At 49.2% G+C, this 26,914-nt stretch overlaps 1 protein-coding gene across 2 annotated transcripts in view; it reads left to right on the plus strand.

Annotated features, from left to right (window-relative positions):
* Positions 1–26,914, plus strand: part of sema6bb (sema domain, transmembrane domain (TM), and cytoplasmic domain, (semaphorin) 6Bb) — a 73,531-nt gene that overhangs the window by 42,785 nt on the left and 3,832 nt on the right. For both annotated transcript variants that reach the window (XM_048976324.1, XM_048976323.1), the window contains exons 3-16: positions 179–293; positions 3,217–3,277; positions 3,390–3,452; positions 6,717–6,815; positions 8,051–8,141; positions 8,427–8,546; positions 9,091–9,179; positions 9,835–10,052; positions 14,255–14,386; positions 14,488–14,637; positions 15,040–15,219; positions 16,292–16,432; positions 17,135–17,212; positions 19,306–19,364. In XM_048976324.1, coding sequence (XP_048832281.1) covers positions 179–293; positions 3,217–3,277; positions 3,390–3,452; positions 6,717–6,815; positions 8,051–8,141; positions 8,427–8,546; positions 9,091–9,179; positions 9,835–10,052; positions 14,255–14,386; positions 14,488–14,637; positions 15,040–15,219; positions 16,292–16,432; positions 17,135–17,212; positions 19,306–19,364 — 1,596 coding nt within the window. The remainder of the gene's footprint in view (positions 1–178; positions 294–3,216; positions 3,278–3,389; positions 3,453–6,716; positions 6,816–8,050; positions 8,142–8,426; positions 8,547–9,090; positions 9,180–9,834; positions 10,053–14,254; positions 14,387–14,487; positions 14,638–15,039; positions 15,220–16,291; positions 16,433–17,134; positions 17,213–19,305; positions 19,365–26,914) is intronic.

Consider the following 26,914-nt stretch of genomic DNA (forward strand, 5'->3'; position numbering starts at 1 on the left):
CCTGATGTCTGAGGGTTTCAAAATGTAAACAGCGGTCTCTGAATCCCTCTGAGATTTGGTATTAGCTGCAAATCTATTCAGGGATTTGCTCTCAGGATGCCTCTATCCCCAGCAGCGTTCTGTACCCCCGTCTCTGGAATATAACAAGGTGATAAGTCTTGCTGTCTCCCTCTTACAGTGGTCAGGCCTTACCCTGTGTTTCTGGGCAGAGCGCATCGTTCATCACAGAGACAGGAGTCACTGCACATACACAGAGTCCTCAAAGTCAACCGGACCCTGTACGTCGGAGCGAGGTAATACCCGACCGCAGTGTCACTCAACCGTGTGCCAGCGTGGTCCAGTGAGTCAGTGAGTAATCAGTCCAAGGTCTTTATATATGTCCCAGTCAATGGAAGGATAGCTATTAACAGGTGTAACCTAAAAGTTAGAAACAAAATACATCACAGTAGATCAAAATAGAACTTTAGAATGAGCACAAATATGGTCACGTGGCAGCTAGAGTGTAGAGCTTGAGAAAAAGCCGGAACAGCAGAAACAATTGAGGTCAAGAAGTCTGGTTTTAACCTTTGGTTGCCCTGCAACCAAACAGAAATATAGTAATACATTTCACGGCCTTATCTTGCAAGGAGGATCTAATTACAGAGGTAGCTTTTGCCCCCACCCCAGGAACTGGCCGTTTGCTGGTGGGGGGGGGGGGGGGGGGGGGGACTGGGTGCTATATAGATGAGCTGAATTTCAGCGGTGAGAAACATAAATGTAAAAGCTGCCAAGTACCTCGGGGGAGGCTGAGTCGATTGCTCAAATCTGTATCCAAGTGCTCTAGCTGATAAGAGGACTGGCAAGTGTAAAAATCCTGCTAGCATTAGCATCGCCGCTCATGAAGCAATATCTATTAAAGCCGTGGTGCAAAAAACCCACGTAGGTGCATTACATTCTGGGGAGCACAAGGCCCACAGCAGACGGCGTCCTGCGACAGCCTGTTCGGAGCAGGTGTTGGGTAAAATGACATGGGCCGCATGAAGAAGCATTCATTAATAGAGCCAAACGCGGGGCGTAATCCAGACAAAGGAGCAAAGCTAGAAGAGTTTGTTTGCACAATGGTGAACTGGTGAAGAACCGCTGGCTGTTTGCAGAGCGTCATGACAGACGTAATTCTGTCAAAGAGAGGCAGTGCGGCCCAGTAGCCCATGGTGATCTTGCAAATACAGTTGGAGTAAACCATCGCATCTTTCTTCGGGCCCGGTGAGTACGGGCAGCATGTGAACCGAAGAAGAAACGTCAGTCAGTCGGGCGTGAATTATAGTCAGGCACAAGTCAAGACGGCACACGGTCCTCAGCTGGCAGCCCGAGGGATCAGAATGTAGGATGGTCAGTAGGAGACTACCAGCCGTGCAAAGTGGTGAGTCACTTAGGGCACAATATTTACCTCACGTCACCAGTCATCAGCGAGACAAGGATGCAGTCCTGAGACAGGTAAGGGCTTTCTGAAGCTCTAACTGGTGCATCCGCAGATGTCCAGCTACATTATTGCTATCTTTTAATCTTAGTGGTCTTCAGAAATCAAGTTACAGTAGTGATGATCTAAGTCAGGGTTGGGGACCTGGCTGTCATCCATACCGACATGAAAGCCTTTTAATATTTCTTGTGTCAGCACAGGTCAGTGAAAAGTACCCAGGATGAGATTATCCAACATCCAATTTCTGCTTGATTATTTGTGTCTGTTCTGAGAAGGCAACCTCACCGACGCCAAAGGGAGAGCGAGGGGCATCGCAGCTGTAGCCGCACCACTTAAGCACTGTCCTGCGTTTGGGGTTTATTCTCTTAACAAACCAAGAAATGTAGGGAGTGAATAATTTATTGAATCGGCGGTTAGGCCTCGCCTTGTGTTAGACACAGCCTTCCTTCTGTTGATGAGCCTTGGACCCATAAAGAAGTGCCACAGATGGGGAATGGAGCTGGATCTTAGAGATAAGATCGATACTGCCGCAATAGCAGGGCTACGGCAGATTTACAGATTACAACATTCAAGGCCCCTTGTCTGAAAAGGCCTCCATCAGGCCAGAACCAGCTCTGCCTGTTCGCAGAGCCCCACTCTTTAATCAATACATTACCATCTGCTCCTCATCCAGTTAGAGTACAGCTTGGTGCAGATTTTTATCCATCTCCGAACTGCTTATCCTAGTCCGGGTATTGGGTGCACCCTGATTGGGATGCCAGTCCATCTCAGGGCACATGCACACACACATGCAGCAATTAAAGGATGCCAGTTATCCACTTAGCAGGAAGAAATGCACACACTGAAACACAGAGGAGGTGAGGTTCTAAGCCCAGCTCTGGCGGTGTGAACTAAAGTGTCGCCCACTAAGCAAAAGTGCCACCCTGCAGATTTTTATTTTATCTCTAATAAATACGAGACGTTCTGGAATTCACTGTGATGCCAATATCCATAAGTATCAAGGTCACTCAGTTACTAAAGTCCTCTTTCTTACTATGTTTTACTGGGCCACAAGTTGAGAAGACTGGATACAGGGTATCTAGAGGCAGCCCTTGCTTATGTCTCACTTGCGTCTGAAATCCTGGCTGAGGCTGTGAGCTCCTGTCTCAGTTACAGCTTTAGTTAAGTAAGAGGGAAATTAGGCTAATGGAACGCGAATAGCTCTGCAAAGGTGAAAGGCCTACATCCTCCAGGCTATATGCATAAAAGGAGGCCTGCTTACCTACCGTCATCCAGCAGGCCTGCTCGCCAACAAATGCTCTCTCCTCTGCTGAGTACTGGCTCCACTCTGTGCATCAGATTCGACTGGAAAAAACCTGCCATCTGATTTAAAATTGGCTTCTATATGATATAGCATTCACGCCTCTGGCACCAGGGTTCGAGTCTCTACCCCAGCTCTACATGTGTAGAGTTTGCATGTTCTCGCCGTGCCATCATGGGGTGCCGTCTATGTTCTCTGGTTCCCCCCCACACCTCCCACACACATTTGAAAAACATGTTGAACTGGGATTGCCAAGTTGTCCGTAAGTGTGTGAATGGTATGTGTGCCTTGTGATGGGTTAGTGCCCTGTCCTGGGTTATTCCCTGCCTTGCACCCATAGATTCTGGGATGGGCTCCAGGCCCCCATGACCCTACGTAGGACAAACAGATATGGAAAATAGATCTATGGATGGATGATAGACTGTTGACAGATTTTGGTGTCTCTTTCTTGCTCTGTCAGAGATGATCTTTATCGAGTGGAACTGGACAATGTGGCTGGAGATGAGATGTTCTACAGCAAGGTGAGGCCTTCTAAAGATACCTTATTGTGTTTGTGGAGATGACATGGAGCATGTATGCAATGGAGGTTTGAATTTCATCTACGTCACCATGTCCTTGCATTTCTGTCCGCAGAAGAGGACTTGGGAGTCCAACAAGAATGACATCAGAATCTGCAGGATGAAGGGGAAGCATGAGGTGAGGTGCCAGGCGGAGACATGGGGGCTCGGGCCCGGCCTCGCGCCACTGCTAGCATGATGGCCTGTCTGTGAAGCTACACAAGGAGGAACATAGTCTGGTGGCATTTTAATGAAGTTCTGTTTGACCGCTCAAGTTACGCGACGGCCTTGGGGCCGGAAACAGTTTCCAGAGAGCTTTGTGACCGAATCTGCCGATTCACGGGCGCTGCCACGTCCGGCGTGCTGAGCCGCGAAGTGCTTTGACGTCTCTCCAGCCACCCACGGAGTGACAGCTCAGTCATTACCCCCCTCCCACCCGCTAACCTGCTCCTGCCGGCAGCCCAGATCGTCCACCTGACTCATGTGCCCTCAAACACCTTCTCTGAGGTTGACAGAAGGACGGGTTATTGAAAACTGTCTGTGAAGCGACGTGAAGGCCAGTCGGTTAATCCACCCCCCAGCAAAAAAAAAAAAAAAAGACTTATTTATCAGTGAAAATAACACCTGACATCCAATCCTTGTGAGACAGTCAGTAACAAAGGCACAAAGGGAGGGGGGTAGGCCCTGAATTGGTAGGGTGTGGGGAGGTTTGGTGGTCGAAGATGTGGAGGGTGGATGTGTGGATCTGAGGACTGGCTAGCACATGGGCAGCCCCGCTTTCTGGTTACATGGTTGCCCTTTTTCCTTCAGCCTCCCCCTTTTAGCCCTGAAAGTCCATTTCAATACCTTTTTCGTCAGGTGTGATATATTAGCCACCAGGGTAATTGGTTTTGTAATGAAATGTTTCCAGCTGGTTGATCACTCGGACATATTTGCGTGATCCGGCGGGAATAGTAAAACCCGACTTCCAATCCCTTCCTCTTTTCCTCACCATGGGCCGCGGATGTGGCAGCTTGTTATGCCGCTAATTGAAAATGCCCTCGTTACCCTGTACTACAGAGTCGATCCCAGATGAAAAGTGCTAGCCCCGCCCATCTGTGTTTTGTGTTATCGCCAGTGCTGTTTTGGTATTTCAATCAGTTATATTCTCCATTTTTTCAGCTGCCTGGATTTCAGATGATCTGTGTCGAGTTGGTTTGGTGTTCGCCGCTCACTTCCTTATAAGATGCAACTCCGAGGCGTCTGTATTGTTTTTGATTCTCTGTGGTTCTTCAATATAGTTAACGTCAAAAGAAGAGGGTTCTTTAATGAGCTTCAGGCATGGTCGGAGGATGGATGGATGGAGGAATGGATGGATGGAGGAATGGATGTGTTATTCAGTCTTTTGAGTGGTCTCCAGCATAAGTGATTCTATATCCTATTTGGGGGTGGGGGGGGGGTGCTCAGCCACCCAATTTTTGTCTCAGTCCCTCTGAAAAAATATTTTTCTAAATCGATTTAGCAGTTTCTCCTGGTGGAGGCTCCTGTATTTCTCCAGATTGCGAGTCGCAAATCTACTGAGATCCTGGAGTTGCGCCTGGTCTCCAGTGCAGCGGTACAACGCAAAGTGCAAAGGGGTCTCTGACCGCTGGAATGGGGGCGGCCCCCATGTGCAGATGCCATTGCCGGAGATGGGCATGTGCTGATCCGAGATCCTGCCTGCAACCCCAGGGACAAACCGTATCAAGGGGAGTGCTGACCCGCGAGCCAGGGGGGGGGCGTGCGGGATGAGCTCGGCCAAGCTGTCTGAGAGACGGAGCCCCCCCATTTCAGGCCACTTCACGTTTCATGCTGTAGGGCTGCCGTTTGCCGCAGATCCCAGCACCGCCAGCTGGGAAATCCCAAGCCGTAGCAGAAGGCTCTCCAAAGAGCATCCGGAGAGTCAGGGAGCAGATTCGGGGGGGGCTGCTGAAGGATTTCACCCGCCCCCCCTCGGCAGGTTGGAGTAGGTGACGGGGTGGCAGCCAGCTGGATTAGGTGTGCACTCGTTGAGGTCGCACTGAGTCTGAGGAACATCTGGCTGAGAGGCCCGACTGTGGACATGTACTTTGTGCCCCCCCCACCCCGCCCGCTCCGTCTTCATCGCTCTGCTTATTTTGGGTCATTTGTGAAGATAAACATGTTTTCTTTTGAACAGCTTGCTTGCAGTAGCTCATGTGTGCTCCTCAGATTAATACCTCCGTGGCGCGGCATGTAAACAGGGAGAGGTGATACGGATTGCCCCAGACAATGGGGGGCCCCTTTGGCCAACATAGGGAGGCCCCAGAGGGGCCCTGTGAGGAGAGGCGGGGTGTCGAGGATGTGGGGCCTGCGGTACGTGCTGGATTACATCCTGGGGAGAAAAACGATCTATGAAAATTGCACGGTAGATAAAATTATGAGCCACATGATATATGGTCTATAAAATGTCTCCCTGATTCGAGAGGGAAGGGGGATCAGCAGTGAACCCCAGAAATCGTGACGTTGGCCCAGAAAAAGACGAACATGAACGAACATGCAGCGCAGTTCCAGGGCCTGCTGGGAGACGATACGACTGCTTCTGGGCTGCTAAACTAGTAGCTGAGCTGAAGTCGCTCCAGATTTATTCCAGATTTGGTGTGAACATAACGCTCAGAGCCTGAAAATGATTTACAACCTTCGCGGGGGCTCCTGGTGCCGCCGTTCTCTGCAGCTTTGACTTCCCTTCTGGCAAAATTGTTTCCAAACAGTCACATGTACCGCCGCTGCTACAGAAAACAGAGTAGGGCGTTATGCTTACGCACGGAAAAAAACGCTGCAACTCACGCCCTTGAGCACGCAGACTGTGCAGGAGCCCCTGCCACAACCCCCCCCTCCGGTTCTCGCTATTCCTCTCCCCACTATCTCAGTTTCCCCTGCCATGCAGAATCACCCCCCGCTTTGCTTTTACAAACCCTACACCCCTCCTGGGACGGGTGGGAAGGGAGGGGGCCATGCGAAGGGGGGGGCACTAGCACCCCTGTTCCGTTCCTGCAATGACATCAGCATGCCAACTGTATGTGTCACATACCTCCAGTCTTAAGAACTGGCGCCAAAGTTTGGGGAGGGGGGGGTGGCAATAGGGATAAGGGGTATTAACAAAGCAGGCTGCTGAGCGCCTGTCATATCGGGATGGATGTGATCCTATCGCTGCAGCATACATTTACAATTAGGACTGACTTTAATGGATTCATCTTGCCGGGTTGATAGCAGCCATGCAAATGGCCCAAAGATAAGGATACCAGCACCAAGGACGATGATGATGATGGCGGCTGCTCCTAACCGAGGCACTGCCTTCCTGATCTCTCCATTCGATGCCCCATCTCCCGTTAGCATAATCCCCACTTTCTGGCTCTGTGGTTCTCAGGACGAGTGTCGGAACTTCGTGAAGGTGCTGCTGAGCCGGCAAGGCGGCCTCTTCGTCTGCGGGACGAACGCTTTCAACCCCCTGTGCGCTAATTACACCGTGAGTATCTTTTCCACAGTTGTGAGTGCCTAACAAGACACACACACACACACACACACAATTATCTATATTTTCAACTCTAATCTAAACATGACAACCTTAACCCCTACCCAACGCTAACTTTAACCATAAGTAACCAAACAATATACAAGACATTAGGCATTTTTAGTTTTTTTATTTAGATTTTTAAAAAAAAAATTTAATTTCCCCTTGTGGGGACCGAGTGAATGGTCCCCACGATGTCAAAATAACAAGTGTTTATCACATTGTAGGGACATAATTTAGACACACACATACATTGGCACAGAATGGCTGTCAGTAGTGTTTTCGGAGAGCCACAGAAAGTCTCGGCACCCTCCATTCTCCTACTACTGTCCCAGCGATCAGGATACATTGTTTCAGTGCACGGTGCCATCTGGAATACCAATGAGGTGGGTGTAGGTGGTTGAATGTCTTTATTCTATGGAAATACGGGCCCTTCATTGGCTCTCCATGCCACAGTTGTCTGCAACGGTCCCACGGCCATTCTCACCAGTAGGGAGCACTGACCCCATCGCATGGAGGTCATGTTTACGAACAGGGACTGTCGTAACAAGGAAGAGGAGCTCAGAACGAGTGGGGAACCTCAGCATGCTAATGGCTATGCGAGGGTAAGGCTGATTTAGCTGGTTAGCTTGTTTATAGCCTCTGGGCAGAGAGACTGAGATGGTGTGGCAACCCCAAGCTGCGGTCGTCTCTGCTGCAAGAGCGTTTTCCTCCCCAGTTTGGGAGGCCTCGATTTGTGTCTAATTCGACTCCGTTTTGTCTTCGGCTGATTCTGAAGTGACCAGCACCGTAAATCAGCCAAGTAAACCGAAACCTTCGAGAATTAGGAAATGGCTGCATGGATGTAAATTCCTGGCCTGAATGATTTCTCAGCGCACCAACCGAGTTCCTGTTAGAATATGCCAGTGAAAATATTTTTCGATTACGTCGGCAGGATGCAATCAATTTCTTGAACATCTGAGAGGCGCGCCTGAATGCTTAGCTTGTTATTGATGAAAGCGGAGCCCTGTCAGGAGCCTTGTGTGCGTTGCGAGTCCCCAGAGATACAGGAGCTGAGTGGATTCCTTTACATCTACGTCTAACATGTTGCGGCTAACCCTTAGTTCATCTCGTAGTGGCCTCTGTAAGGGAATCATCATTACAGCATGTGTTTATGTTTTTTGTGACTGTGCGGCATGCTTGTGTGACAGGGGGACACCTTGGAGATGGTGGGGGAGACGATCAGCGGGATGGCACGATGTCCCTACGACCCAAAGCACGCCAATGTGGCTCTTTTTGCTGGTAAATGACACCCACGTGTATCTGTGCTCCACGAGGCATGAAGTACCTTGCTTTCTAAGACCAGTGCTCTTGCTTACTGTACAAAATTTGTAATTGCACCACAGAAAAAGAGCTTTTAGACATTCATTGTTGCATAAATATTAATTTATTTCCACCACTATGCGAAAATAGTTTAGCAAGTTTCCTGTTGGTGTACTACTTGGAATTCTCAGTAAACTGGAAATCTTGCCAGTTCCTTAGCCTTCATTATACCCGTCTCCATCCAACTCTTCCGTGTCCCTGTAGATGGAAGCCTGTTCACAGCCACGGTGACGGACTTCCTGGCCATCGACGCGGTGATATATCGCAGCCTCGGGGAAAGCCCAGCCCTGCGCACAGTCAAACACGACTCCAAGTGGTTCCGGGGTATGTACAGAGGACCGGCTAGAATGTCCTCAGAATAGTGAATACTTCATTCAGCTCCGTGAGGGACATTGGGCAGTTCTCAGATATCCCATCTTATTCTCCCTGAGGCACAGATATATATATATATATATATATATATATATATATATATATATATATATATATATATATACAGGTGAGAGCATTTTGGGGGTTAGAGCTCTGAGTTAGCTGGCGGCCTTAGCCCCAGAAGCAACTCAAGGATGATGACTTTCACATCAACCTTCCGGTCACTAGCGCACAGTGCTTAGGTCTTATACTTAAAGACTTCTCAATAGGTGGGTTGTGCAAATTTTTCACCCTCCCCCATCAGCAAATATTTCCACCAACAGTTTTAAAAATAAAAATTTGGGTGTTACTTCATGGCCAAGGAATAATGTGGGTCCTGAGCCTAAAGTCTGGACCTGGGTTCCTCTGAGATGCTTGATTCTGGCAGGGGATGGGGGACGGCGCCACGTGTGTCCACCCCAGCGGCCGCCAATGACAGCTCCTCTTTGTCTTTCAGAGCCCTACTTCGTCAGCGCAGTGGACTGGGGGTCACACATCTACTTCTTCTTCAGAGAAATGGCCATGGAATATAACTACCTGGAGAAGGTAGGGAGGCATCGGGGGGGGGGGGGCCTTCTGTCTCATGAAGAACTTCGACACCCACACAGCGTTCTGATCCTCCTTTGACTGGGTATTCATGCCCCGTGTGGGTGCCGGTCGGTGCATCTCTAATTACCAAGAAGATAACCTGCGGATAAATTAAACACTGGAGACGTTTTTTACGACGTTCAAACGACGTGAGTCATGCGACAGCGGAATGCATCAGGAGATGCAGAAATACGACAAGATGACACGATCTCTTTCCATCCTCCTAAAGCAGATTTAATATATCCAGGATATACGGCCACATGCATATTACTGCCCATGTCTCTGTGAGTCAGAGTAAGCAGACGTTTATTCTGGCATCCCTACACCGAAGGTCACATCGCTCAGCGGCCCCAGTTTTGAGATGCGCTGACATTTTCATGAATTAACAATGACAATTTACTACACTGAAATAATGAGTTATAAAACTAGCCTTGGTGGCAGCATTTGCATCCCTGCTGTCCCCCAGGATATCGGCAAAATTCACTGAATTCTTTGAAGAATAAGGAGGTTTTGCATTTTTGTCTTTTTAAATGTGTTCCCCCCACCAGTGATGGAACTGCTGCTCACATGATTATGGGTCGTGCCTGACTGTGTCCCGGTTCTGGATCCCCAGGTCATGGTGTCTCGAGTGGCCCGAGTGTGCAAGGGGGACCTGGGCGGTTCCCAGCGGGTCCTGGAGAAGCAGTGGACCTCCTTCCTAAAGGCACGCCTCAACTGCTCCATCCCAGGGGACTCGCACTTCTACTTCAACCTGCTGCACTCCACCAGCCCCGTGCTGCGCATGCAGGGGCGGGATGTCATCCTGGCTGTCTTCTCCACTCCGGCCAACAGGTACGTAGCAGGGATAGAAAGGGGAGGAAGGGGTAAGGCATGAAATATATGTGATTTGGTATCAAAAGGATGGGAAGTTCTCCCAAGACAATGGGGAAAGGTTAGAGAGGAGAGACAGGGGGTGAGAGAGAAGCAATGAGAAACTGATGGAGTAAGAGAAAGATCACACAAGTGGAGGTCATGGGAAAAAACGAGACTGGTGAAGCCTAACAAAGCCTTTGACAGCTGACATCTAGAGGTGAGGGAGAGAAAATGGTAGGAGAAAGGAAAGAGGAACCGAGGCTCTGTTCAGCAAACAAGTGAGGGCGTGGCACCAACATGAGAGATCATGGTACAGATGGGAAACAGTGTTTCATGGAGGGGTGAGGACATGGCATCAACAGCTGTCATGAATGAGAGACAGCATGGTCTGGATGGGAGAGGGTGTGGCCTGGATGGGAGAGGGCGAGGCCTGGATGGGAGAGGGTGTGGCCTAAATGGGAGAGGGCGAGGCCTGGATGGGAGAGGGCGTATCTTGAATGGGAGAGGGTGTGGCCTGGATGGGAGAGGGCGTGTCATCGATGGGAGAGGGCATGTCTTGGATGGGCGAGGGTGTGGCATAGATTGGAATAGGGCATGCCATGGATGGAAGAGGGCGTGGTCTGGATAGGAGCGGGTATAGTCTGGATGGAAGAGGGCGTGTCATGATGAGAGAGGGCGTGGTCTGCATGGGAAAAGGTGTGGCACGGGAAGGCATACAGGATCCTAAAGGCAGAGTTGAGCGGCAAATTATAGGCCGAGGGAATCCGTGAAGTCCAAGTTCATCCTCCACAAAGAAGTTCAGCATCCTTATCGGCATGTCCTGGGGCCTGAGGGCCTGAGGCCAGTGGGTCTGTGGCAAGATGGATGCTTTACAGAGGCAGGAACGGCTGCCTGAAAGCAGTGTGACTGGGGTACGGAAACGCGCCCAGGCGCAATGCCATCTGCACACTGCTGGGCTTTAATAAGCGGCTGGAGACTATTGCAGGCCATAAACGCGGGAGTGCGGCGCGGCCTGCCGTTTTGGGCTCTAAGTGCCTGCCAGACGAATTGCTCCCCAAAGAGCCCAGAGAATCACAGTCCTCTGGGCCAGGGAATGGATCTTCTGTTCTGCATTCCCATCTTTTGAATACGTTTCTTAAGCGAATAAATGCGGTTCCCCTGGATGCCAGTAGCTGGTAACCCAGTGCTTCCGTATTATTGGCCATAAATTGCTCCAGGTGCAATGTGGCTCTGGAGCTGCGAGGGGGGGGACGACGACTTTGATTTAAATCAGCACTCTGCTTGGCCCACATACCAGTGGGTTTCTGTAAGGTGGGAGGGGGGAGTCTGATAGCGCAGCATAAAGTCCTGATTGGTCTGAGCCTCTGAGGGGCTGGTGTTGACCGTCGGTGGGGGGACTGGGGGCGCAGAGGTGAAAGGTGAGTCAGGTAACTTACACACCTGCCAATGAATGGAAGGCAAGCAGAAAATGACAGAAAGCAGAGGGCTATAGTGCTATAATGCCACGCCTAATGGCCTGTGAGCTGATGGTACATCTAATGCCACGCCTAGTTGCCTGTGAGCTCACAGTACTTCTAATGCCACGCCTAATGGCCTGTGAGCTGCTGGGACATCTAATGCCACACCTAGTTGCCTGTGAGCTCACAGTACTTCTAATGCCACGCCTAATGGCCTGTGAGCTGATGGTACATCTAATGCCACGCCTAGTTGCCTGTGAGCTCACAGTACTTCTAATGCCACGCCTAATGGCCTGTGAGCTGCTGGGACATCTAATGCCACGCCTAGTGGCCTGTGAGCTCACAGTACATCTAATGCCACACCTACTGGCCTGTGAGCTCACAGTACATTTAATGCCACGCCTAGTGGCCTGTGAGCTCACAGCAATCCTCCCCAGCAGCTACACTCATCCTTTCACAACACTGCATGCAGTTTTTTTTACATTTCAAACTGATCGATAAATGTATCTATTTTTATCCAGAAAAAAATATATAGATTTGAAACAAACCTGGAAGCCTTCAGTCCCCCCTGTAAGCTTTTAGTAACAATATCCAAGAACAGAGTAATACAATCCAATATATAAAAAACAGAAGCTGTAAACCAAAAAACCATATTGTCAGAAGCACTCTTAGTAAGACAGATGGACGTAAATATGTTATCAGGAAAAATTTTACTCCGAAACAATGTCAGCGAAGCTGATTTCCCTGCATTATTCACGTAGTTTCGGGAACTTTATCGACGACGCTGTCAATCTGCGAATCAGACTCTGAGGCTCTTCGCTTTTCGTTGTGACTGCTCGGGTGTTTTTAAAACCTGCCCACTGCTCCATCCTGGAAGAGCTTTGCAGAAGTGCTCGTCGGGGTTCAGATTTCTGGAGCGTGTGGCGGCTTGCTCCGCTACAGCCTTGAGATTAAAGAGAGACCCTCTCCCTCCTTCAAGAATGTGTCTGGCTTCTAATAAAGGAGGGAAACCGTGGAGGCTGGAAGTGAGGAAAAGGCAGTGTTGAAAGGTTCTTTGATGTTGGCTGGCATGCGGATGAAAACGGCCAGCTGAAGGTAGATATCTAAGACCGCATTACTATATTAATCTGCTAAGTATCAGTAATTAAAGCTGCAGCTTCAGCACACAATGGTTAATCCACATTTTGTGTACAGCACAAATGCTCAGTCATACCTCAGCTTTGATCTTTCAAACAAAATATCAATGAGCCTAAAATAGCCTTAGAGAGAAACAGTGATGGTATCATAGTTAAAACGAAACTCATGCCAGGCAACTAGAGATCAGTTTTTTTTATTATTTCTGTAATAAATCTGAATTGTGCTTTACAACCTCAGAATGGAAGCCAAAAAGCTTTAGATATGAGGGATTCTGAATTTGAGTGCCACTCTAAATTTTGTTAATACGCATCACTAATGGGCAGCGCAGTGGTTCAGTGGGTAGAATGGTTACTTCACAACTCTGGGGTTGGAAGTGTGCGTGTGTGTGTGTTTATGTGTGGTTGCATGGTCTCTCTGTATTCTTGGGTTTCTCTAGTTTACTCCCAAAGTTCATATACACTTGCAGTCTGGCAAATTGGCTTATATAAATTTTAAATGGTGTTGTGGGCATAAGTGCCCTGTGGTTGGCTGGTATTCCGTCCCATTTGTTCTCCATTCTTGTGCCATGTGCTGGCTGGGGTATTCTTCATATTTACCACAACGCTGTACTGGATAAGTGGCTGGAAGATGGATGGGAGTATGATATTAGTTCAAATCAAAGTCTTTGGTTGTCTGTCAAAGTAAGAAATGCAAATTATTTTGGGAGGTTCAACATATAGGCGCACATGCTTAAAAAATCTGGCACTGTTAGAATTGTAACCCACTTTCCTCAAGGTATTTGTTATATTTTTCCGGGGATTTTTCTATCCGCTCCTTCTCTTATGTAACTCTTTCGCTGACGGCATTCTGGAACTTTCCGGCTGAAGGTAGAAGATACAGGACAATGGCGGCACGGACCTTCGAAGCCCTAGATGTAGAAATTCTGACTTTTCCAAGGTTAAGACTGTCGGCACTCGCGGGTCGCTTAGGGACATGAGCAGTGACAGGAAACCGGTCCCTGAGGCTGAAACCCGGACACTTGGGGACATAAAGCTGGCTTTGATCCAGTCTGACTCCTCCCTGTACATAATATGCGCTAAAATGTGTTCAGGTACCGCATTAAGGTCCCTGTCCCAGAACACTGTGGCGCATGGTGCGGGTGTGGTCAAGCTGTGGTCGACCCCTCTGAGATTGCTTGTCATTTTCTCGGCGTGCTGTTGATGGCGTGTAGGGGAGACCTGAGAAGGGAAGGCGGTCGGGGCGACGGATCGAAGCAGCAATCTCGCCTGACCTCGGCATTTGCGCTGCGCGTAGCATCAGCAGAAATGACTGATGGGATTTGGCATTGATGGCTTCTTTTAGCATATGACCCACAACCAATCACGTGCAGGCAATTCAGAAAACGGACTAATTACCATAATGCTCGCAAATAGCTATTTAAATCCCCTGCATTGTTCCATGTACTTGGAAAGCGACGTCGCCCTAATATTTATGACATCATTTTGCTCTCAATTTCACTGCTAAGGTTACATATGGCTATTTATGGTTTACATTAAATAACTGTTAGCAGATGAGTTTTTGGTCTCTAACTTGCACTGCTCTTCACAGTATCCCCGGTTCGGCAGTCTGCGCCTTCGACATGCAGCAGATGGCAAGAGTGTTCGAGGGGAGGTTCAAGGAACAGAAGTCCCCCGAGTCCATCTGGACTCCGGTTCCGGATGAGCTTGTCCCTAAACCCAGGTAGAGACGCCTTGGCCGTTTAAATTATCCCTGACGTGCTTGGCAGCAATGGTGGCTGAAGGCGAGGCACTGGTACTGAGTGGGGTTGCTGTCCTCCGCAGGCCGGGCGGCTGCGCCGTGCAGGGCTCCAGGTTCAACTCCTCCAACTCCTTCCCTGATGAGATGCTGAATTTTGTCAAGACTCATCCTCTGATGGATGAAGCTGTTCCTTCACTGGGCCAGAGGCCTTGGATAGTGAGGACCATGGTCAGGTAAGCCAGGTATCAGCTCCATCCATCCATCCATCCATCCATCCATCCATCCATCCATCCATCTATCTATCTATCTATCTATCTATCTATCTATCTATCTATCTATCTATCTATCTGTCTATCTATCTATCTATCTGTCTGTCTGTCTGTCTGTCAGTCAATCCATCAATCATGCATCCATGTATTACCTATCTATCTATCTATGTAAAATTATTTCTTTTTTAGTTTTTCTGAGGGACAGCACGTTATTTTTTGCTTTAATTTAGCCGCCCAGTAACCTTGACGATGTGACGCTTTTTTCGCTGAGGGATAAGCTGGATAATTAGAGTTGCTGACGAACTCCAGACTGCATGTGAAGGTTGGCCTTCGCCAGACTCTCCTCATGCTGCATTCCCCTGTCAGGTACCAACTGACCAAGATGGCGGTGGACACGGAGGCCGGGCCTCACAGGAACCGCACCGTCCTCTTCCTGGGCTCTAACAAAGGCACCGTCCTCAAATTCCTGGTTGTTCCCAGCCGAGACAATGCAGCGAGCACCAGCAATATCTTTCTGGAGGAGCTGGAGGGGTACAACCCCGAAAAGTGAGTGCCGAACTCGTACCCGCCGGCCAGCCAAGACCCCCCATGCCTGACTGGGTATTAGCTTGCCAGCATTTACAGATTACAGGAGGCAGTCATTTTAAGGTCCATTTTAAGAGCGAGGGTCTGTCAGCCATTGGCACTTTCGTGTTGCCTGATTCATACCAGGTTACGGCCGCAGATGGGGTAACCACCTCCCCCTCCGGCCCCTGATGTTAGCAAGACGCTAAAACAGATTTACACTTAAGTCACACGTGTTCTCATTCAGAGCACTGACAGGCAATGAATGGACGTTGATGAAGATCAAAGGAGTCCAGGCAAAGGCCAGCGATACGCAAGTTGAGAGTAATTTGCTCCCTTCTCGGCTTGGGAAGGAGGTGCTGCGAGCCTCCGGTCGCCGTCCTCCCCAGCGGGGTCCCGGCTAATCAGAGGGAAATCAGAGGAGCCCTCCATCTTGTTCAGTCTCTGTATTCCTCCATTATGTCGACAACGTTCTTCACCCTATAATCACATATAGGGACACCGAGAGTCATTTGGGGCTGTATGTTTCTCCCAAAATCTGTAAGCCGGAGATGCTAATGGCCTGCGACTGCTGGCTGCTTCTCCATACCACTGTCCTCCAGTATCTGTGACACATCTGCCCGCGCTCGAGCTGATGAATGACTCGCTTCTGCGCTGAGAGATGTCCCACAGCCCCAGCTCAGCTATTCTGTCATTATAAGCATTTTTTTATTTCTATTTTCCCATACGCAGTAAGTAAAAGTTGATTTATGAATGAAAAGTTTGCTGCGTCTGCTGCTTAGAGGTGATGTCATTGAGAATCGCAGGGATGCCAGTGTCCTTTGAGTGTCCCCGTTGAACTTCCCATGGGAAGTGCAGAGTGCACGCCTGGAAAAATAAATCATTATTTGTTTTATTCATTTTATTTCTTTCAAAATGCATTACTTCATTATTAAATGATTATGCTGTTTAAAATAACTGCTAAGTACCATGTGATACGTAAAATGTGAATGGCGCCCCCTGCTGGGTCTGTGAGGGCCAGCCCTGACCGCAGGCCCCTGTCCTGCTTCCCCAGGTGCGGCGATGGCAGCCCACAGGCCCGCCACATGCTCTCGCTCACCCTGGACCGGCCCAGCCACTCGCTGCTGCTGGCTTTCCCGTCCTGTGTGGTGCGCGTCGCAGTGGCTCGCTGCCAGCTCTACTCCCGTTGCATGAAGTGAGCCCCGATGTCTGGGTCCCCTCGTACCCCGGCCTTCTGCTACACATTCTGGTCCCACCACCACCATCATACACCATCACTCACTGCTTTTCAGTTACACTATATGCACTAAACCCTACACTGTATGCATTAAACTATATACTGTACACAATAAACCCTACACTGTACAAAGTGAATTCACTAAACCCTACACTGCATGCACTAACTCTACACTGATCTCACTAAACAGCGACCCAGTAGGATAAGCGGTTTGGAAAATGGATGGATGGATGATCTCACTAAACCCTACACTGTATGCACTAACCCTACACTGATCTCACTAAACCCTACACTGTATGCACTAACCCTACACTGATCTCACTAAACCCTACACTGTATGCACTAAATCTACACTGAACTCACTATACCCTAGACTTCACCCTATATGCCCTGTACTACACACCCTGTATACACCGCACCCTACATAGTACACACTATGCCCTAAATTGTGCACTCCATACCCAACACAGCGCACACAGTCTGCTAGCCTCTCCTACCCCCATTAGAACCCGTAACCAGCACCCTGGGCCCGTGACCTGGCCCGGCATCCTCTGTTGACACACTTGATTGTTGCTGGCTCTAACACACATGGCCGCGTGTCACCTTGGTCTGCGCAGTGCTGACCTGCCAGCTATTCATCAGTGCTCTGTCTACTTTAAGGAACTGCATCGCCTCACGAGACCCCTATTGTGGCTGGACTCGAGGCAGCACCTGCTCCTTCCTTAGACCTGGGACAAGGTGAGCATGACCTGAACGAGGGCATATACCCAGAAATAGAGCCAATTCAGCAGGGCTTGTACCTCAGCACCAGGTGTCACGTGGAATAGTGTGGGTGGACTGGAGAGCGGCTTTCACGATCCAGTGGGCTTATCCTGCATTTTTCTCCATCGTCTTCCTCTGTAGACATCTTCCGAACAGGTGGACATGTTTCTTTCCCTGTGTGTGTGTGCGTGCGCACGCGTGTGTCACTATATCTTTAACCACCTGCCACGGAAACAGTATTCTTCAGCTGGCAACAGACTGAGTTGGACCCTATTCCCATTAATGAAAGCTGCCTTCTCCGAGGAGAAGCTCCTGATTTAATTACACGTGTAAGCACGGAAAGTGTGCCAACGGAGTAGACAACACAGCCGTCCTAAAAGACCACCTTGCATCTTCCCACTTATATAATTATGACCATAATGTTGCTTTATAATTCGATTTGCAGAGAGTGGTCAGCCCCTTAGATTGATTTGGTATCGAGTGATACAGAGATAACCGCTTGAGGACAGATTGCATTTGTGCACCTGAAAACGGTTCCCACTCTGAATGATGTGGCATAAATGTATTATATTACGAAGATGGTACTGGGGAGTTTGCACTGTCTTGAGCTGCAAATTTGATTAGATTCACTCTTTTTTTCTACTATATACCTGCCATTTGACTCCTGGTATTTCCGCAACCCTAACTGTGAAAAGTCAGTTAATGAAAAGTTAAAGCATTCACCTCTGTTTTAGCTGTTATTCACCTTATAGTAAAAGACTTGAGGCAATTAACCAATACACATCAAATACCTCAAAATGTTCTCCAGTTATTGACGCACTATTGACTTTATGTTTGAGGATAGCATTCTCGGTCTTCTTTCAACCAGCTTCCAGATGTAGCCACCTGAATGCTTCTCCAGCAGTCCCGAAGGACCTTCCACAAGTTCTTGGCACCAGATGGCTGCCTTGCTCTTACTCTCTGATCAAACTCACTCCAAAGCAGCTCTATAGGGTTCAGGTGGGGGGATTGTGGGGGCCAGGTCATCTGTCACGACAATCTATCTCTTTCCTTGTTCACAAGATAATACAGTACTTACGTAACCTCGAGGTCTGCTTAGGGTCGGTGTCTTGTTGAAAAAAAAGTTGGTACTGTAATGGATGGATGGATGATTTTTGTGTGTAAATTTACAGCAGGCAGCAGCCTTACTCCTGGGTGGGTTTCAGTCCCTGTCCCCCTCTCAGCATTTGTGCATGCGGTCTACATGTTTTCCTCATGTTTTCCTGGCCTCCGCCGGCACTCCGCAGCCTCCCCGCTGTCCGTGATCGTGGCAGTTAGGGGAGATGGATGGATGGCTGGATGGATGGCTGAGAAGACGAAGCTGTCCGTGTCGTAGTAGCCGTTCCTTATGGAAGGAAAGTCTCACTGGCTGCTCCCTAAACCTAATAACAGAGCAAAAACAAATGGGGCCTTTTTCCATTGATGCAAAAAAAACCTACAATAAACAGAACTGTATGCTGTGGGTTAAGTAAACCTGCCCCCAGTGTCCGCAGCCTGCACTGCCCTGTCTTCCTGGCAGCCAAGCACGACGATGCCAGGACTAGTGTAATGTGCTCCCCTGTGCCGCTCGTTGCCGGGGGCAACTCTCCCGTCTGACCGGATTAATTGGAGAAAGTACCATTTTAAACCAATTAAAATGCACCCTATCTCTTTAATTGTCGATCTCGAGTCCGGCTGACCTTAACATGCTGGTTTTGGGTAAGCAGATATTCAGGACTGTTTGCGCTGCTTCAGATCCGATAACACTGCTGGTCGTGAGGTCATTGTTGCAGTGGCTAACTGCACTCCTGCCCCCTTTGCTACCAGGAGTCACCCCAGGCAATGAGTTTTCCGGGGTGCATTTCCCAAAAGCATAGTTGCTAGCTGTGTTGGCGACTTGCATAGTTGGAACCACATAACTGTATGGGTCTGACTATGCAAGTTGCTAACGGTAGCTTTTGGGAAACGTGCTCCCGTTTTATCAATAGCCACGCTCTGCTTCTGCCACTTCCAGCTGCATGCTGATCACTCTTTGGTTCTCCTCCCTGCAGACTGCCGTTCGAGCAAGATGTCGAACATGGGAACACGTCCCACCTGGGGGACTGTGACGGTAAGAGCGGCTGGCCTTGCTTGGAGTGCTGACGCGTTTCCCCAGTGAAGCCACATAACCGGCGTGATACGGAGCGCGCTCTTTAAGTACTGTCACGCTCTCCGAGCTGCAGCCGGTGCGCTCACTCATGCCCTGCAGCCGTGAGGCGCACATTAATATACATAGCTGTGCTTACACACACGGGCACGATCCATTGGCCATGCTCTGCCCATTAGCTTCTTTGTCGCGTGCAGCGTTAGGGGTTCGTCTCCTGATTAAATCTCTCCCCTGTCCTTGGGTCTCCTTGCCGTCTGCAAATTAGATAATCCGGCCTTTCTGGGGATGCTCAGATAAATTCTCGTGTCGTGCAGCAGCTTGGTTGACTATGTGAGAGCAACGTTCTTCTTTTATGTACGCTTTATAATTAGTATTCATTTTGAAATAGCTACAAATGTGAACTACATTCTCTCTTTATTTTGCTGCTTTTGTGACTATTATTTTACTCTCTTTCCATGCCATTTTTTCAGTAAGACTTATTTAAAAATAGACGCAAATGTGTGACACGATAAGTCAAAATCCGGAAAGGGCTCCCACATTTCACCTTTCCCTCCATTTTCCATGTGTTTCTCGTCCATGTCACGCTGAAGGCCTTGCTTGGATTGAGTCAGTGTTTGCATGACCTCACCCAAATGATACGTATGTTATAAAGAACGAAGTTATCTCTTTAGAGTGTCGGTATCACAACACTGACGGGATCTTTAATGTGACACTGTGATGCAAGCGTCAGGTACAGCAGTCAATAATCTTAGGCCTTAGAATGGAAAAGATTGCTTTTCATCTCTCAGCCTATGAAGAAATGTCCCATGAAACATATTTATGGTGTTGCAATGAAGCTCTTGCTTTCCTTTCATCTGTTTGAGCACATAAAACATCACAGAGAACATGAGCCCCGATGCTCACTGCAGGGAAATGTGTGGTGGGTTTGTTTGTCTCTACATGGGCATGGTAGCCGTTATCAGCAGCCCACAGGAAAGGAGGTAGGCAGGCTCTGTCCTGTGCTTATAAACAGGGGGTGGGATATTGGGACCCGCCCAGTTCAGGCTTAATATTCCACCGGGACAAACTTTTGACAGCTCAGAGGAAGACAGATGGACAACTGCCTCCCCTTTGCGGGAGAAAAGTTACTCTTGAATGGTGAGGGGGGAAAAAATCGATTTCCATCTCATCTCGGTTCACTCGCGGTTTCATAAATATTGGGTGCAAATCCTTATCCGGCCTGTGGGGGAGCTGTGCCCGTGCTCTGCGCCTGTAACAGATGGAGCGGGAGGGCCTCTGCTATCCTTCGCAGCCTTCGGCGCTCCGGTTTCCAGGGGCGAGACCGGGCCGTGACCGACGGCACCGCCCCCTTGTACGAGGGAAGTGGCACTCCGAGAGGGAAGCGCCCAAGCTCAGAGATCACACGCAATCTGCTGGCTGACATCAGCCTGGGTCAGGGGATCCGTCCAGGGTTTGATTCGGCAGAAAGGACATTCTAATTATCGAGGGTGTGTGTCGCAGGGGTAGATAAAGAGAAGGGGGCACATCCCAAGCAGATCGGAGTGGATGCAGTGACAGGACGTCTTCGATTGAAGTGCCAAGGTGCCGATTAGTCTGGGCTGAGGTTTCTTCCAGGAAATGATCCCCACGCCCCGAGAAATCTCACTGCTGCAGGAAAAACCATTCAGGCTGCAGCTGACAGCATAAAATGTATGAGCCTGTGATTCTCACAGGCACATGCGATCCAGAGAATACGGTCGACGCTTTCCATTTGCAACGCGTACTCTGACTCCTCCCCGCGACAGCCTGCCCGGCCTCAATTCCGCCTTGCATCCTGTGTTCCCCAGGATAAGCTCCGTAACTGAACAGCACAGATAAGCAGAGTCTGAAAATAGATGGCAGGTTGAATCGATGGGTTGTATGTCATCAGCTCTGTTATTGTAAGCTGTATTGCGGTAGCTTGCAGTGGTCAATGCTGCTTGGTAAGCATGATACATGCTGGGAGGGCGTTTGGTACATGCACTTCCTTGATTCTTCTAACCACACCGCAGTCCAACACATCGTAAATGAAACTGTAAATGAAAACTGATGTACCCTTGAAAATCGGGTCATAAAAAGCTGATTTACTCACCAAAAGAACTGGGAACCTTTGCTCTCAGCACTGGAACACGTTTGATTTACATGAAACACAGAGGTCAGACTATTGTCTTAAATCATTATAGGTCTACAGTCGCTTGTAATGTGAAACATTTGCCCTTTTCCTGTGACCTCCCACTGCACAGACAGTTGCAACACAATGGGCTGTGTCAAACACTGGCCGCAACAACCAATATTATCCATTTAATTGGCAGTAAAAAACTTTGGAGTGGGAGGTAGGGACCTTCAATTATCTATAATGATCAAGTGATAAACGCTTCCCGGGCACCACATAGCAGGAAGAGCACATATTGTCTGGAGCAGAACTACCTTGGAGACACAGAAAACACAGGAGTTTGTTTGGTCAGCCGAAGGAAGCAGCGTTAATCGTGCCTTCGAGAGCGAGAAGCTCATACTGCCATGGATAGGTGTCCGTCCTAGTGAACGGACAGCAAATTACACCGGGAGAGAACGACGCGCTGGGATTCCGAGGAACTTTCTGTGACTGTGTGAGAGACAGGAGCAATAGTTAGCTCTGGGTTTCAAGCCTGTTCCGTCTACGCTGCTCTGAAAGCCCATGAATATAATGACATACCTTACTGCAGAATTGCTGCAGATGGAAACAATTATGGCGCTGAGAAAACATTTCCAGAAGTAATGCGCTGTTTTGACTAGGGCAACAGAGGGTTGCAATCTCACTTTAATTCAGGTCCACATCACATCAAGGGGAACGTGGAGCGTGAGGTTCACGAGGTTCTGATGGGCAGGCGGGCGACAGCCACAGCACGAGGACCCCAAAGTGAGGTACCGGAGACAGGCGTGCCTCACGGGCCGCTGCAGTGGCCAATCTCAATTTGCTGAGCTTCCGGACATTTCCTCAAAGAGGGACCAAGTGACAATTCAGTCAGTCCGCCGATTGTAGCACTGTGAGAGGTATCATGCCTTCGAGGGAATGACGTGAGATTTTTGACATCAGATACAGATGGTGGACTCGACACACAAAGACGCGGGGGCCGTTCATCATTCAAAGCACAGTGAGTCTCGGATGTTCTGGCCTTGAAGTCGCAGTTATTCTTTCCGTCAATGAAGATTCCCCAAGGGGTGGATCGTCCCCCTCTGGCACCCCCCTCTCCTCACTCAAGTATCCTTTTAGAGAAAAATCCCCGTGTGAGAGCCTTGACCCCCGGCCTGTCCCACCCATCCCAGTTTGCAGAGTAAAAAGCCCCCCCCCCCAGCAGAGGGTGACATGTTCTGCACCCATGCAGGGTATCTGGCAGCACATTCTCAGCATTATTGATGCCATGAAGGGCTTCATACTCAAGGCCTTCTCCCGTTTCGCCGAGATCCCTGCGTGTCGGCCTCCGTGGCGTGAGTGAGGGAGGGGTGCCACGGCGGGTCAAATATCGGATACATTCCGGCGTGAAAACCCACGAAGCAGGCACTCTCCACAGCTGGGAAGAGTCCAAGAAGGAGCCAAGGCGAATCTCACAGTCTGTCAGAGTTCTATGGACGGTTCCACATCCGCCATTTGACAGAAAATCAACTGAAGGGCGCAAACTTGAAAGCAGGTTTCTTGGGTTCGTGTGCCAAGCGTAGCCACCTGAGTAGCCAGCAAAGCCATTACGAGGAGAACACATCCGGGGGGGGGAACTTAAGGAGACGAAGAACAGCAGCAAACAAATGACCCATAAGGGACTTGCAACGTTTAAAGACTCGCATCCAAATGCCCTCGATCAGTGTGAGGTAATGTGCCTTGCTCTGTGCTTCCCCAAATCAGTTGGTGCCCCCTCGTAATGGCCCTCCCCCAGGACACTCCCGGGTGACACTTTACAAGTTTTTGCACCCATCAAAAACACTGAGGGGTCTCCGGGAACTCCGCTTTGGTCCATTGGGCTGTAATGGTGCAGTCGGAACGTCATGTCGGAATGTTTTCCATGAATCAGAGAGCAGGCGGGAGATGCACTCAATCACCCGACCACATGTCTACCCAGGCGGCCTGGATTTTCCCAGCCGAGTCTCGGTAACTTGATTATTCCTGTCGGCTGCCAGAAAAAATGTAAAAGGAGGCGATGCCAAAGCATTAATGAAATGGTGTTAACCAAATACAAATAAGGATGTGTTTTAGCTGGTGGAAAACGTAACATTGTATGCATGGCAATGACAAATGGAATTCATATTTCTGGCATATGAGAAAGATTAAGTTTAAATTGTGGGTTGAACAGCTATTGAAAGAACAGATGTAACCTCGAGTGGATTGTTACGCCGTAGATGATCTTTTTAAAGGAGTGGTCTGAAACATACCTACTGAATATTTACAACTTTTAGTGGCAAGTTTAATATTTGTTTTTCTATAAGGGGTATCAGTTACTAATAATTTCAGGCCACAATAACGATCAGAGGGTGTGGGGAGCTCCTCTTGAAAAGTTTCATGCTGGAGCGGTTTATTCCACACACGCTCCCCGGGATACCCTTGGTCCCCGGGACGCTCTCGGTCCCCGGAATGCCCTCGGTCCCCGGGACGCCCTCGGTCCAGCTGTGTCGATAGCGCGATACACTGGGATCTCGCGGAGGCCGCTGCCACTATCATTCACGTGTTTGAGAGAGCCGAGTTCTTAAGACAGTCTGACTGTCAGCGGCATGCAGGAAACGCAGAGAGAAAAACTGCCACGTGTCTAAATGGGGTACCCTTAGCTTTCCCCGCGTAAACATGCAACTGTCTTCCTGTAAAAGATACTGACATAGCACGCCAGGATGGTATTACGCTTTATTTAAGGGAGTGTTTCTCAGCCTGATCCTCGGGAATCCCCAGACAGTCCACATTTTCGCTCCCTCCCAGCACGCAGCACACCTGGACTAAACAATCAAGAACATCAAGTACTTGGTACAGGTGTGGGGACTGTCTGGAGGTCCCAGCAGACTGGGGTGAGTAACTAAAGTAATCTTTAAACAGATAAGGTCTGTCTTTTAGTATTTAAACGGTTCCGCTTTAGAATCTAGAGTTAATAAGATTAATCAATTAGAATGAATCTTTTAATTGGTTGTTTTTGGTTTGGCCTGCGGTATTGCAGGCATTGTGGGGATTCTGCTGAATGAATAAACCGTGACGTTCACGGTCTTGCCTGCGAAAGCTGTATTTATAATCCAGTCAGGGATTTTGGGCTGGGATTTGCCCACATCTCTTGCACGGGCCGCTGACCCCAGACACTGACATGGCCTGCTGCACGGGGGCCTACCCTAATGGAGGCACCGGTCACAAGGGGAGCGCGGGGGCGAGAGGATAATGAGCAAAGGCAGCCAGCCGCAGGGGGAGGGAGCCACGCATGCACACACCCACTCGCGTGAGTGGTTCGCTCACGCGGTCACACGCACGTGCCTGCTCACTCGTGAAAACGTGCTTGTCGGCGCGCGGTCGCCGGCATTTGTATAAACACATCAGTCTAACTCCGCCGTGTGCAGATGCACGAATGATCACACGTGTGTGCATGTAAGAACACGAGGCTGAACGCGCACACGTGCATGTATACTCTTGCGTGTGTGCATGTTCAGGCGTGTATACTGGCATGTGAGGACACTTGAACATAATCTCCTACTCTCTCAAACACAATAGAAGTGGATGTGAGTGAATAATAGATGCTCAAAAGGTGAAGATTTAGTTCACGCGTTACTGTAATATTAACACTAAAGTACTGGTGCAGAGTTTAAAAAAATCTCTGTTTTTCTTAATGCATGAAATTACTTGGCTCCCGGAGATTTTTTAAGAGGCTGAAACCGGCATAGCCATCATTGTCCCCCCCTACTCCACCCCATCCTGTGAAGCTGAGAATCGTCCTGACATTTAATGCGTCCCCCCTGCGGTGACTATACGCACCACGACACAGAAGTGACGCCGAATGACGAACAATCAGTCTGAATGCTTTCTTTGGTTTTCAGCGCATCTGTAATAAAGGGAAACAAAAACACAGAAGCGTGGCAGCGTGCCGCTGCGTTTCTGCAGGTGCTGCATGCTCTGCATTATGTCCCGTTTAAAAATCTATTACTTGACTCACTGAGCAGCGTGTCAGTGCCTGAGTGCCGGCAAAGGAGATCCGTACACGCATTCTGGGCGGTAATGAAGAGGGGCTTACACCAGAAGCAGAGCACAGTGACTTTTCATTACCAAGCCGTAAGGTCTGGGGGGGAGGCAGATAGAATGACAGGCAGATGGAGGAGCAGCAGAGAGCCATCCCGAGAGATGCGGGGTGAGAGAGAGATTAAAGGAGGGACATAGGAGAAAGGAGGAGGCAAACAAAAGGAGAGAGTGAGGGAGAAGGGTGAGAGGGAGGGAGATTAGCTGCCAGAGAGATGGAGGCTGGTGAGTCTGGGTGGACCCCTGACCCACATATTACCCTGCCTGCATCCCCATCCCGTCGTGGACGGCGTGGCCTCCCCCAGCAGTAAGCTCACTCGCCCAGGCTTCTCCACCCACTGAGCTCCACCCGCCATGCTAATGGTGCCCCCCCCCCCCCCCGCGTCCTGCAGTCCCTGTGCCATTGTTCTCTTGTAATTGGAGCCCGAAGGCTCAACCGTCACTCGGTAGCTATTTCTGACGACCGAACGGGAGGAGCTGGTCGAGTCCTTGGGGGGGCGGTGGTGCTGAGCCGCTGCGCTGTCTGCTGAGGAAGCACCCGCCCCCGTATGTCCACTGGCTTTTGAGGGAGGCGGGCAGCCCCAGCGATACGAACCTCCCCGTCTCACTACGCGGGCAGCTGCATCGACGTTACGCCCATTTATCTTAATATACTTAATTTGCACAAGAAGGCAGGAAGTTAACCGCTCTAGTTGGAGTAGTTTGGATAAAAAAAATCCATATTTAAATGGCTGGAGTATTTAGCAAAAATCTAAAAAAAATAGAACTCTGTCATCAGCATCTGTAAGTCATGGTGGCCACCTTTAATTTTTTAATTGTGGCAGAAAAAAAATAACCTGTGTCGAGAAGGGCAAGTGTGGAACAGCACTGGTTGGCATTGTGAGAACGATGAGTTTGTTCAAATAAGAGTCACCGAATAAAATAGAAAGTAATTAACGATAAACACTGTGGTGGGAAAAGCTGATGGGAATCTTTGTTCTGTCATGGATGATGGTGAAGGTGTGTTTTTTTTTTATCTACAGCATCGAATTCAGTCGCACAGCAAAATCATGAAAATTAAAGAGTTTAAATAAATTATTTAATTCCATTAAATAGCTTTGAGAACATTCCAGATTGCATGTGGAAATAGATTAATTCCAGCATTTAGGTGGACGGCTGATTTTAATCACAGATTTGAAAATCGGTTCCGATCCCAAACGGTGGCGCCGACCCGCACTGTTAACAATGTTTCGTTGTAGAAACGTTTACTGAACGTTATGATTAAGGTATAAAA

The sequence above is a fragment of the Brienomyrus brachyistius genome, chromosome 15 (genome assembly GCF_023856365.1).
Source record: "Brienomyrus brachyistius isolate T26 chromosome 15, BBRACH_0.4, whole genome shotgun sequence".
Lineage (NCBI taxonomy): Eukaryota > Metazoa > Chordata > Actinopteri > Osteoglossiformes > Mormyridae > Brienomyrus > Brienomyrus brachyistius.